Source organism: Mesoplodon densirostris, chromosome 3 (genome assembly GCF_025265405.1).
Source record: "Mesoplodon densirostris isolate mMesDen1 chromosome 3, mMesDen1 primary haplotype, whole genome shotgun sequence".
Classification (NCBI taxonomy): Eukaryota; Metazoa; Chordata; class Mammalia; order Artiodactyla; family Ziphiidae; genus Mesoplodon; species Mesoplodon densirostris.
Window position 1 is genome coordinate 139296363 of NC_082663.1, and position 13319 is coordinate 139309681.

The 13319-nt window shown below is 51.0% G+C and overlaps 1 protein-coding gene across 7 annotated transcripts in view; it reads right to left on the bottom strand.

Moving 5' to 3' along the window:
* The window catches only part of BRD4 (bromodomain containing 4), an 83629-nt gene that overhangs the window by 28019 nt on the left and 42291 nt on the right, over positions 1-13319 (bottom strand). For 4 of the 7 annotated variants that reach the window (XM_060093791.1, XM_060093796.1, XM_060093792.1 and 1 more), the window contains exons 2-7: positions 10065-10168; positions 8636-8954; positions 4786-4923; positions 3520-3655; positions 1346-1635; positions 301-666 (exon numbers count right to left, since the gene is read on the bottom strand). In XM_060093791.1, coding sequence (XP_059949774.1) covers positions 301-666; positions 1346-1635; positions 3520-3655; positions 4786-4923; positions 8636-8920 — 1215 coding nt within the window. In that variant the 5' untranslated portion in view covers positions 8921-8954; positions 10065-10168. Of the gene's footprint in view, positions 1-300; positions 667-1345; positions 1636-3519; positions 3656-4785; positions 4924-7049; positions 7122-8635; positions 8955-10064; positions 10169-13319 lie in introns of those variants that run through there. The other 3 variants (XM_060093794.1, XM_060093795.1, XM_060093798.1) reach the window with 2 other exon arrangements.

Genomic DNA, 13319 nt, shown 5'->3' on the forward strand with positions numbered 1-13319 from the left:
AAACGCTCCAGAAGCATCTACCGTGTGAAGGTATCTATAGGCACTGGGCCTCAGGGCCACAAGAGGGCTCATCCTCAAGATGAGGGAAAGGGCAGCATTGCTGTCTGTGACCAAAATGACCACATGATCTCAGATGATGTCCCCATAATCTCCAGCAGGGGGCACTGGGCTTCCCTGGGCTGGTGAGAAGAGCCTAGACAGCTACTAAGACTGGGCCCTCCTCTTGGACAGGCCTCAGAGATGCTGGCCTTCCTTGTCCCAGGGAGCCCGTTCCCCAGCTCCAGGGGCACACCCACTAACCTTGATTGTGCTCATGTCCATGGGGTGCTTGATGATGTCACAGTAGTCATGCAGGCCCAGCGCCTCCACATCCACGGGCTTGTAGAAAGGCCAGGCGTAAGCTGCGTGCTTCTTGGCAAACATCTCCTTGAGAATGCCACTACAGCACTTGAGCTGCTCCGAGACCTTGCTGCTTTTATCTGCCGCTGGGTGCTGCTGCGAGTCGGGCACATCCTTCTTCGGGGGCTTAACAGGCCGGCTGCTCTCCCGCCGGGGGCCCACCAGCTTGGTGGTCTTGGGCTCCGGGGGCAGTGAGGGTGGCTCGTGAATGGGGTCGATGGTGGTGGGGGTGGTGGTGTCCGCTTTCCTCTTAACCCCCTTCTTTGTCTGCCGAGAGCACAGGCGCGATAGGCACGGTCAGAGGCAGCGGCCGGCACAGCGGGCCCTCAGGGTCACTCCTGAAGCCAGGTCCTTTCTAGGGTCTCAACACTCACAGGGAACAGGGCCCAAAGGTAAATTCCACAGGTGAAGGACTGAAGACAGGGAAACCCTGTCCCACCACTCTGTTCTGCAGCTGGGACAGGATCCTGCCAGTGGCAGGAGAAAGCACACAACTAAGTGTGGGATCTGCTCACCAGAGGCCAAAGAGACTTCTGAAAGCAGTTTCCTACATGCCAGGGACCTCTCCCAGAGCCAACCTCTGTCACTCTGGCCACCCATGGGAGGCACATTTCAGAGACTATTTAGACAGCACCTGCAAATATGCAGTCTAAATTAGAAACAGGAAGGGGGGCAGCAACCCCCTGGGAGGTGTTACTCAATTACGGGATCTGTGGGTCAGCAAGACAGCAGCTTTCAGGCTGTGCTGATTTAAACACAGCTTGATCCCCCCAGGTCCTAAATTCCCACAAGTGCCCTGGGAGCCAGAAGCATCAGCAAGGATAGGTGACTGTCTTCTGTAAGCCTCACTACAATGGAGTGGAAGGGGAAGCAAGGGTCATCTAGCTGAGGTGACCGGAGCCAGCCAGTGGTCAGGCTGGGCCACACACACGCACAGGACGCTCACCTTCACAGGCTGTGGGGTGGCCGCGATGATGGGTGGGTGGCTCTGCACAGGCTGGGGGGCTGGTGCGGGCGGGGGCAGTGGCTGGGGGGGCACCGGCGGGGGCGTCTGCAGTGGCTGGGGAGGCACCACTGTCATGACAGGGGTCTGGACGATGAGGTCTGGGGTGACAGCGGGGAAGGGGTGAGGTGTGGCCTGCACAGGTGGAGGATTCTGCTGAGGGGTCTGGGTCTGCGGAGGAGTCGATGCTTGCGTTGTGTTTGGTACCGTAGAGACGCCAGGTTTTGCTGTCCCTACCAATCATAAAAGGGACAGGTGGTTAGATGCCATGTCTGCACGCCGGCTGACCTTGTGGGGACACTGCCACACGTGGCAAGCACGTATCGGTGTGGGCATGGCACACAGTGTCTCTGTAACTATTTGTCTAAGAGACAGAACAGCCTAAATACCTTGGACCTCAGCCAAATCTGTCCACCTGTCCCAGGGGGCTCTGAGAGCAGTGGCACACCAATTCCACACTTCCTGGGGTGTCCTGGCTCCAAGTCCTGACTCGGGGACTCGGGCACAGAGACCCCTTCACGAGCATGAAGGCTTGAGCCAAAGGAACAGGAAACACACGGTGAAAGTCAGCACCAGGACAGTGACAGCAAAAAAAAATGCTCCTTGGTGCTTTCAGGCAGAGCTGTCCTCATTCCCAGAAACACTGCCTTCTGAGTAAGCATTTCTGGCAGGGGGCCGGAATCGGCAGCCCTGGCCAAGGTTTCTGGAAATTGGCTACCCCCACCTCTCTGAATCACAGGGGGAGGCTGGACGGCTGCTGTCCTTCATGTCCGGCTCAGACTGCCTCCCTGCAGTTGTGTGGGTGAGCCGAAACACAGGAGGCCCTACATCCACCCCATGTAAAGACCAAACTCCTTGTCCCAGGCAGGGAGGATGGGGCTCCTTGGTCGTAAGGATACTGGACGCCTCTGGGCAGGTTCCATGGCTAAGGGGTGACCCTCAAGACCAGCTCTCCTTGGCTACCCCTCAGCACTGCAGGGGATCTAGCCAACCCCCTCTGCTCCCATGAAGCCACTACTTCCATGTGGGATAGGAAGTCACGTGAAAGCCCACTCCTTAGAGAAGCAAACAACTCACAGCACAGGCTACCTTGCAAACATCACCTTTCTGCAGCACGGAGCTGCGGATGGCAAGATGCAGAAGGCAGCTGTTTAAACTTTTCCTAGACAGAAACATTTCATGAGTAGGCTACTCCCTACCAGCTGGCCTTCGGAATCCTGTGTCAGGCTGGGGGGCAGGGGTAGGTGCTAAGATAGACAAAGAGGGCTTGACTTCAGAAGACTATCAAATAGCAGACATGGCTCCAACACAAGTGTATTAATAAATAATTCAAATAACAAACCTTAAGGCTCTAGGACTGGAGTATTAATTAAAATTGCCCTTGATCAGGTTAATTTATCTAAAATGAAAAACAGGGCTTCCATGGTGGCGCAGTGGTTGAGAGTCCGCCTGCCGATGCAGGGGACACGGGTTCGTGCCCCTATCCCGGAAGATCCCACATGCCGCGGAGCGGCTGGGCCCGCGAGCCATGGCCGCGGAGCCTGTGTGTCCGGAGCCTGTGCTCCGCGGCGGGAGAGGCCACAGCAGTGAGAGGCCCGCGTACAGCAAAAAAAAATAAAAATAAAAATAAAAAAATAAAATAAAATGAAAAACAAAGACTGACTATAGCACTGGTGGGATGAAGAATTCAAATAATTTAAAAATGCTTTGAGAAAGTTATACTTGCTTTTTAACTGAAGTCCATCAAAAAAAATTTAAAAAAAAGGCTAGGCCCAATTTTTTCTACTTTGCTGGAGGGTCACATGGTCATATGACCTTCTGGGCTGGTTCCCCTGATGAACCTGGCCTCACCATACCCAAACAGCAACAAGGCAGGGAGTGTATAATATAGTTGTCTTCCCACCACTCCCAGTCTCCCAGTGAAATTGGAGAAGGCTGGCAAAGACTAGGGAGAAATAAAGCCAATTTCCCTGCTTTACTGTTCCCCAGTATATCCCCAAAGCGGCTCACTGGGGCTTGCGGAAATGCCCATTTCACACTGCTTTATGGGTCCCCACTTTGCCACAGGCTATTTCAGTGTGAAGCTAATAGTGTTGGGGACACGGAAGGTACCCTACCTGCTTCTTTCCTCCCACGTCCTCTTCCTTTTGCCTGGACTATCATGATCTCAGTTTCTTCAGTGGGCAGTTCGTTGATTTTTTGCAAGAAGAGCTTCTCCAGAGCTTCTGCCATTAAGACTATGTCATCTCCAGGCTAAAAGAAGAGACACATGGGGTGAGGGTTGGAAAGCCCTCCCCACCTTTCTAGACAGAACAAGAGCTCCCCACCTTATGCCCCAAAGTGTGGAGCATCATATTCAGGGTCCTTCCCCAATCTAAACCCCGAAGGGCCAAAACACAGCTATCCTACCTGGCACCATGGAAGCTTCATACGCCTGCAGGTCTGCTGCCTCTCTAGTCTTGTAACCTCTGCCTTGAGAAACCATCCCAATGCCTTAAGGATCTATCAAGCACTGCCAATCACACACAGGCCCCCCCGCCTTGCACTAGAGCCTCCTTCGACATAATGCAACTTCACTAGAATTATGTGAATTACACAGGATTTCTTGCCACTGATACACGAGCAGGGCTCCAATAATGTTCCCTAGTATATTCCCAAAGCAGCTCACTGGGGCTTGGGGAAATGCCTACTTCACACTGCCTTATGGGTCCCCGCTCTGCCACATGCTGTTCCCACTCAGCTCTAAATGGAGAACCTCATCTGTCCACATTTCCCTTAAAGCTAGTGGTGAGAGCTGAGACTTTAAACAAATGATCTGGCTTCAAGGCACAATCGAGCTGAATGGTTTGGCTACTGGGTTAAGTGATATTTATGTCTACATGTAAGACCCTGCAAGGGGACACTTGATTCTATGGCCATTAGCTGTCAATGGTCATGTCCAGAGTTCCAGATGCGGCGGGTGGGCCCCACTGTACCCTCTCTCACATTTTCCGTTTCTGTTTGAGCACACCTTTGTACAACTATATCTTGGTAGGCTCCTTCCTGACAATTTGTGTCATCCAAACAGACTTCTTAATGCGTCGTCACTGTCCTTTTCACACCTTCTCTACTAGACATGCTCAAGAACCAAAGTCCCAAGGGTATCAGAAGCACATGATTCCAGCTAACGAGGACAGCTTGGAGACACGACCAAAATGTTTTTGGCCTCAAAAGAAACACACCCAGTCACTGGCAAAACCAGCGGTCCCATTCACCTCCGTCGCCAATGGTCTCCTCTTGTTGGACTCTGATCCCACCTGCACCCAGCACCCCTGCCCAATGGGTTCCAGACACGCCCACCTCCTCCTTTACCTTCTCCTTCTCCATCAGCCCCCACATCTCACCTTGTTGTAGATGTAACAATTTGTAAACATAGTGTTGAAGTCCTGGATACATTCCTGAGCATTCCAGTAATAGTTGTTTTCCAAGCGCTTCTTTATTGTTCCCATATCCATAGGTGTTTTAATGATCTTATAGTAATCCTGGAGAGCAGAGAGAGCAAAAGGCCAGTGTCACCTCTGCAGCCATGCAGTACTCACAGGTAGGCCTGTGGATGTCACTCCAGGTCACTCTACAGACATGCAGACCTAAGCTCTTCCATGATATCAGTGAGCCATCTCATGGGGACCCCAAGATAAAGTGGATCAGGGAAGGATTACTAAAAGCTGGGTGGCAATTTAGAGAAAAAATGTGCAAGTTTGCCAACTGTCCTGTCTGGGAACAGGCTAGGCTGTCTTTTACTGAGATCTATGTTTTCCTCTATTTTTTTTTGATGTTAAAATATCCTTTCATTTTTAGTAAGTAATGCAGAAAGCATACAACCGGTTCTTATCTGGTAAAATAACCCATGGTAATTTCTACTTTCTCCCTGCTTCAAATTTTCCACATCAATAAAATGCAAAATCCTACAGAACCAGCATTCAAGCCCACCCATAACAACTGGATCCCTTGCTTCCTGTCACACTAAAGAACCAAGGAGCAAAAGCCTCTACCTTCAGTTCATTGCACTTCCATTTCTTTTACCTGCACAGTCTACCACTACGGATCCACTAGTATCTGGATACAGTTCAACAACTAACCAGGTTAAGTGCCAGAGGAGGAGTCAAATGGATAGCCCTCACAATCCTCAGTAAAAACAAAACAAAAAGCACCACACAACGCCCCCCTTGCCCCCTGCCCCCCGACCTCCCACCCGGCAGCAGACCCACTCCTCAAACCTTCGGATCTTACTCTACAAGTGCTGAACAGAAGAAGCCAGATGGCAGGTGTAGATGTCCTAAAGCCCTTCTAATCAAACTCTTTTCTACCATCATAACTTTTTCTAAATCTAAACCTATTCTAAAACCAAATGCTTATTTCTAAAATCAACCACAGGAGGAATTTGGGGACAGATCAGACAGTGCCCAGGTTTCCAGGTGGAAGGACCACAGAGAGCCAGGCAAGAAGGGGGACCTGCATACAGCCAGCTGGCCCCACTGAGAACCACATTCTCTGAAGCTCCCACAATTAGACTCAGGTGAAGTTATCAGAACCAAGTCCAAGAGGAAGCCTGACAGCAGAGGGGCAGACCTATGCTTTAGCAAGCACCGAGGTCCTGCCCAGGAACAGTGGTGGACAATACTGAAAAGGTGAGCAAGCGGTGTGAGGTTCTGAGTTGCTCTGACACCCATGAGAAAGGAACAGAAGCCACTGGCATAACACATAGGGCTGGCGAAGATCACTGCCCTGCCCAGCCTCAAGGGGTGACTGAACCAGACTTTCTACGTTACATTTGCTCTGACCACCTTTCCCAAGAGAACCAAGTCCAAATATATCTGCCCCAGGGGAAATTTAGATTTTATTCCACGGCCAAAGGTCTACTTAGAATGGTGTCAGGTGCTTGAATTGGCCTCAGTGTGTCAAAAGTGGTTCAAGGCCCAACAGGATAGTGGCTGAGGACAGAGCAGGAAGGAGGAGGTGAGACGATGACAAAAGAGGATGGGGGCTGAGAAGACTGAAAGGGAGACGGGTTTAGGGGCATGACAATCCAATTGTACATGTGTTCTGAATTAAAGAGGCACAAGCATTCTAGTAAGAAGCCCAGCAAGGAACAGGGGCCAAAACACAGGTAAACATCTAGAAGGCATCAGAAAACAGGAAAAGAATGAACCCTTTTTTGAGGTGGCCCTATTAATATTTCCCAGAGAAGGGGATGTCCCTGGAAAACTGGGCATTAGTATGACATTGCTCCCAACCAAACAGCCCTGCCCCACCCCTCAGGGTTAGCCCCTAGCTCTCCCACCTCTCTTCTTCCTACATCAGAGCTGCTGAGGGTGACATCTAGTCACACTGTGGCCCCTGGGGAGCCTGGCCTCCACTTCAGAGAATGACCTCAAACTCCCAAACCCCTTGGCCTAACAGACTACCCACCCGTGTCTGTCCTGCTGGCTGGGATGCTGCCTTCTCAGGATCGCAAGCCCCCAGTTCCCCTTAGTTTTCACCCTCTCAGCTCTCCTTGCCTCTGCACCCTCTACATCTTCCTGTAACAAACCAACCCCTCCTCCGTCTGGCCCTGCCACTCTTTCCCTTCAAAGCCAAGTTTCTTGAAATGATGGCTTCACATCCTCACCTTCTTATTCACACCGTCGCGAATCTGGTTTCTACTTCTGCGTCACATCTTCCTAAGGTCACCAATGCCCTCCTAAAGGCCAACAGTAGGGTCAGGTTGGAATCCTCATCTGTTTGACCTCCCTATAGTCTCTGACGTAGAAACTTGGGGGGCTGCTCTCTGCGGGTGATTCTCCTGGCCTCCCGCCTCCCTCCAGTGCTATAAGAGCTGTGGCCCCCCCCTTGGATTCCAACCCCCAGCTCCTTCTCTCCCCATTCTTTGCATTTGCTCTGGGAAGGTCACCTCATCTGCGGACCCTGCAGGGCCCAGCCCATTAGCCCAGCTGGAAACTGGTACAGCAAGCTCTCCCAAGAGCCTCCCCCCAGTGATGGGCTCGCTGCCTCTACTCCTGATTGTGGTCAATGATGAGAGTGACCTCTGAAGTGCAGATTTGGTGAGGACCCTTCTTTCGTTCCCATGCCCTTTACTCAGTTGGTTCGTGACCCAGACCCACAGCTCCCCCACTCCCGACTCTTCCCCTGAGTGCATATGATGGGTATTCAATGGACAGATAGTACCGGCCAGCTGTTACAGATACAGCAACTTTCAAGCAAGGAGAAGGTCACACTGGTGTGTCCCTCCTTCTTGAAACCGGACGCCTGGCAGAGGCTGAGGATCCTATACCCATGCAGCTCTAACTTGTAAACCCACGTCTGGGTCAACTGCCAACAATCATCTAATTCCAATTCCCTCGCCCAGGTCAGTGTGTGGGATTTGGCAAACAGCAGAGGGCAATTTAAAGACAATTAGTCCTTGATGCTTTGAGGAAAGGGAAAAAATTAACACATTTATCCTGTTTGCTCTCGAGGTTCAGTTAAAAGATACAAGTTGAGTTTCCAGAACCATTTGGTAGGAATGTGGGCAAATGGAAAGCTCTCAAAGGAAAAAGGAGAGGAACAGGGGTACAAAAGAACAAAGGCGAGTGCAGTGTGGCCACAACAAGGCGGGCAGGTGTGAGGGGGTGTGCAGAGGCAGCCAGAGGCAAAGCTGCACCCATCCTCCCTCTCTCCATCCAGGCCACCTCCATGTACTTGGCTCCCTGGGAGTTATTCTACTACCCTTCCCTGCCCTGTGCTCTGGGTGATGATGACAACACCAGTACGAGAAGAGGTACTGCAGCAAGCCGGTCCCTCTCACAATTTGACCAACCACGTCTGCTGAACCTACTGACCACATCTGAGGAGGGAGGGCCCAGACAACCAAGTGACCCCACTTCAGCTCCCCATGGAATTGAAAGGCAAGCTGCAAGCAGCCCTCTACCCGTTTCAACATCTCTACAGAATATTGCCCAGAATGCTAGTACCAAAGAAACCAGTTATTATTTAGGCCAATGAGCACGTTTTCTCTACTTCCCCACTTCCATTCATCAGGACTTGCTGAAACCACTCAGTCAAGGGCCTCATGGGTGCTGGAGTTCAGAGCTGGACCCCGCGCTTTTCACAATGACTCCAAAGGCATCTCCACCCTCCCGTAAGTCCACCCTCACCAGGAGCAACACAGGAGGAGACCTGAGGACGGCAGCCCCGGACCCTGCCCAAGTTACTCACAGGGAGGTTTAGCTTGACGGCATCCACAGGCTGCTGGAAAGGCCACGCAAACTGGTGTTTCCATAGTGTCTTGAGCACCACTTTGAGCAGATATTGCAGTTGGTTGGTCTGCCTCTTGGGCTTGTTAGGGTTGGAAGTCTCCGGGGGAGGGGGGTTGGTGCTGGCTGTGTTGGCTTGCTGGGGTTGGGCCTGGGCCTGCGTTGTAGACATTTGGGTAGTTTCTAGTCCATCCCCCATTACTGGCAGATTTCTCAATCTCGTCCCAGGGCCGCTCTCCGCAGACATGCTACTGATCCCATCACATTCTTCACTGGGCACTCTACAAGGGAAGAGAAAAGCTACCATCAGAGACCAGGCAGCAGATGGGTGCCACTCACAATGACACATCTCCCAGGGCTGTGGCCTCCAAAGGCTGAGCTCCTCTGGTGAAGACTGATCAGGTTGGCTGGGGAGACACTCCATGCACTGACTAAAAGGGCCCCAGTGAGTGTGCTCCTCCAAGATTCACCATCCAGTAGGGAAGAGAGATCAGGTACCAACTCCGAGGGCCGGGACATGGAGTCTAGAATCAACCAGGAGCTGGAAGGGTCTGTGGGAGCTATGGAGTTCACAGGAAGTGGGTACAATATGCGACAAACCAAGTTTTCACATCTGAGAGTTTTTACAGGACACTGTGTATGAGAGAGGATGATTTGCAAGCCCCAAATCATGTCATTTTCATTAAAATTCTTACTTGTATTTGTGGCTCATGAAGCATCTAGCCAAGTGAGTAATTCCACTTGGTGAGTGGGGGCCAGGCAGGACGGAGCAGGAAGGCCAGGCTGCCCACTCCTGACTAGCCCACACAGTCCACTGCTGAGTGCTCACACTTATGAAGAACGTTTTCTTGGTAACTTAAATAATGTATGTTTGCTGATTACAGAAATACCACAAGGTAACTGTGGTAACATAAAAATGAATCCATACTTGACCTACTGTTCTATTAACCAGCTTTTCAAAGCTTACTTATAAAGGTGTAGAGGGGCACCTCCTGTGATCCGCTAGGGGCTTGGGGGTGGCACATGAGCGTCCCCGCTCCATCAGTGCCTTATTAGCACTCTGTCCTGTGCACTGCCCTCAACAACGCCTGCTTTAAGACACACCATGAGCATCGCTGCAAGGGCGACTTTGTGCACCTGTCCAGTTATTCTAACAGGACAACCACAGGGCAGTGGGTTCATGTTTTTAATGTCAAACTGTCCCTCAGAAACACACTAACCCAGTGGTCCCCAACCTTTTTGGCACCAGGGACCGGTTTCGTGGAAGACAATTTTTCCACAAAGGCGGGGTGGGGGTGGGGGTGGGGGTGGGGGCTGGGGATATGGTTCAGGTGGTAATGTGAGAGATGGGGAGAAACAGATGAAGCTTCACTCGCTGGCCCGCCGCTCACCTCTTGCTGTGCAGCTCGGTTCCTAACAGCCCGCGGACCGATGATGGGGGTTGGGGACCCCTGCACTAACTCACCCCTTACTCAGAATGCCGAGTTTCTTCACTCTATTAATGAAAAAAAACATCTGTTCAAAAGTACTGATCATCCGCATTTTTTGTGCACTATTTTTCCGACACCTTTCTGAGGGCAAGAAAAAGGAATGATCAGTCCCTGGAGGAAGAAAGACTGAAAGTAAGCTAGGAGCTGCCTGCATGTAATGAGCAACACCAGTAATAAACCTAGGAGTTCAGTGAGGGTAAGAAAACCTCTGTGGCTGAGGAAGTCAGGCAAGGGCTTAGGAAAAGAGGGAAGATTTTTAGGACCACAGGAGCTGGTAGGCAGAGGGCACAAGAAAAAACACAGCAAGCTGGCTGGCTCTGTCACAGCTTTCTTTCTGGAACACACTTAGCACATACTAGGCACTCTAGTTGCTGATAAATTACTTTATAATTCAGTCCAAGTGTAATCTGAAACAAGGTTCTCACAGTGGTTTCTGTAAATGCAGTTCCAGCAAATTACCGAATTTTAAAGCACAAGGGGAGAACTTGCTATGTAAAAGCAACTCAGTGGTGAGTTCATCATGGGGGGCTGTGGAGAGCTGGACCTCTTGGCCCGAGGCCTGACAAAACGGACATGGCCAAGGAGATCGCTTTCCTTCCAGGGTGCTCTGGTTGATTACAGGCCTAGCTATCAAATGGCCAGAGAAAACACATGAAGAGAGTGCTGCCCTAAGGAAAAGGCTGCCGCAGGGCGGGAACCTGTGCGGGAGCAGCCCATGGCCACTGCATGCAAAACTCTGGATCTTAGCAACTGTCCAATGCTGGAGGAAGGGCGTGTTACAGCAGTGCCAGTTAGGTGTCTTGATGTGATCTTGCATCTGATGCTAAACTTAACTATTTAATGATGTCCAACTGCTTTCAAGATGCCAGCAAGAATTTAGAGTTTACGCCCTCCCAGGTAACTCCCAAGACCCAAGAGGAAAGGGACAGCTCCTATGACAACTTCTAAGTTCTCTACACGGAGAACACCAGCCCAGGAAGAACACTTACAGGAAGGAGGGTTTGCAGGTGCAAAGCTGATCCCTAGTACCTCTCTTGAACACACGGTGCTAGAGATGGGGGAGGGACACCCAAAGCTAAAACCAGATGGGCATCTGGCATAAGAATGTGATGGGGACTGGAGGTGGAGACTGGCTGGCCAGCAGGCTGTGAAAGCATCCCCAAAGCCAAGAGAACAGTGTGCTAGGAGTTCAGGACCACGAAGGGACATTTCCCTAAGCAACTTAATTTGATAATGGGCTAATGAAACTTTGCAATAGCACAACAAGCTCGAAGGAGCATTGTGGACTACAATAGTTTCCAAAGGCAGACATGACTGGATAGGCCTGCTTCAGGCTCTGGGGATACAAGGCACTTTCCTTTTCCCATCAGGGGTACTTCTGGTACAAGTATGGCCAGAACTAAGGGCCATGTGGTCCTGGGAAGAAGTGTCATGCAATGAATCAAGGTGGGACAGTGGGGATGGAGGTGCTACTGGTGGGAGGGAGGTACATGAAGTGCACCTGGCTGGGAGCTTGGAAAGGACAGGGTGGATCCTGGAGCTCGACTTGAGTAAACATACCCCAAAGAAAGCAGGATGAGGCCACATACAGATCCAGGGAGAGGGAGCATCCAAAGGCTGGGATAAGGTGTAGAATCATCAGAAAGGGCTTGCTCAGAGAACAGAGGGAAGAGAGAACAAGGGGCTGGGCTGAATCACTCGACACTGAGTGTAATGTGGAAGGGAGGAATCTGGCTGAGAGCATGTCATTGCTGACCTAAGGCAGGATGTGAGGGTAGCCTAAGGAGGCAAGAGAAGAAGGCAGTACCTGGAAGCTGCGTTCGGCTGTGCATGGAGCTTTGCAGACAAAAAGCATGCCTTCATTCCTAAAGTGACTGGGCAAGGAAGAAAGAAAAGATTTCTCCAAGTTCTGAGGTTTAGTTGGTAAAGAGTGGGACCTCAATCTCAGAGAAGCAGGGTCTATAGCCACCTGCAGAGTGACATGCTAGGGCTCAGGTGGGGCCATGGGAGGGTTCACAGAACCGTGTCCCTGAAGCCATCAGGGAAGCACAGACTGCCTTTAGGTAGATGGCATTTAATTACTTACTCCCCTCTTTTCATTTCTTTTTATTCTCATTCCAGCATTGACAAGGAAAGTCCCTGTTTGTGCCAGTGTGAAAGGTTGTGCTCAGAGGTGTCAGCAGACGATACTATTATTTGGATGGAATTTAACATCACTGTTTTGTTCTCGTGGTTTTTACTTTTACTGATATCCATGTGTGGCTCCTGATTTAGTTTCCTTTCAAAGTAAAGGTACTATAAACAAAACAGTAAACTCATTAGAAAAAAAGAAAAAAAGAAAAAACCCCCCAGTTAAGGATGCAAGCATCAAGACAGGGAAGGTCAAGGATAAAGTGGGAGTGATGAGGGCAGCCTGGCCTGTGGCCTTACTCTGTGACCCTCTCCAGAGGAGAGCCAGCCAAGACTTACTGCAGATTCCAGGTGGGGAAGCCAGTGGGCTAGGAGAATTTGTAGAAAACTGCTGGAAGGAGGGAGGATGGAGAGGCATCCACAAGATGGCAGAGACTATGGAGCTCCCCCTCACAAACCCTCCATAGGTAAGTGGATGGGGATGATCATTTATTGGGCAACAACAGAAACTGGGGTTTGGGGCTAGTAAGACAGAAGGGGGAGACGGTGGCCACAAATGAGACACAGAAAGATACAGGATATGCTGAGTGCTTGGACACAAGTATTGACAGAGGGGCAGCACCACAAAGAAGGAAATGTGTCACTGGGGTTTAAGGACACCTGGAGTCGTTTGGGAGAGGGGTTTTCATGCAACAGGATCAACATGTCCAGAGGACCAAAAGGGGATGAATGTAACTCTGGCCCCGTCAGGAAGGGAGTCTTGGATGTGCTGGAGAAGCAAGCATGGGAGGGAGGGTGGCATTAAGTGAGGATCTCATTAAGTGAGGATCAAGAATGATGTGCAGTTTGGTTTCCACTATTAGAGCTCTCCTAGAAAGCAGCTCAGGAATTACACAGCCAAGCATGTGCCAGGTGAGCTATGGCACACAAAGGACAGGAGCAGCCCCACCCTGAAGGAGACGTTCTGGCCCTAGGACAGTGGAGCTCTGTCAGCCACAAGGACGCAGGTTGCTGGAAGGAGGGAGG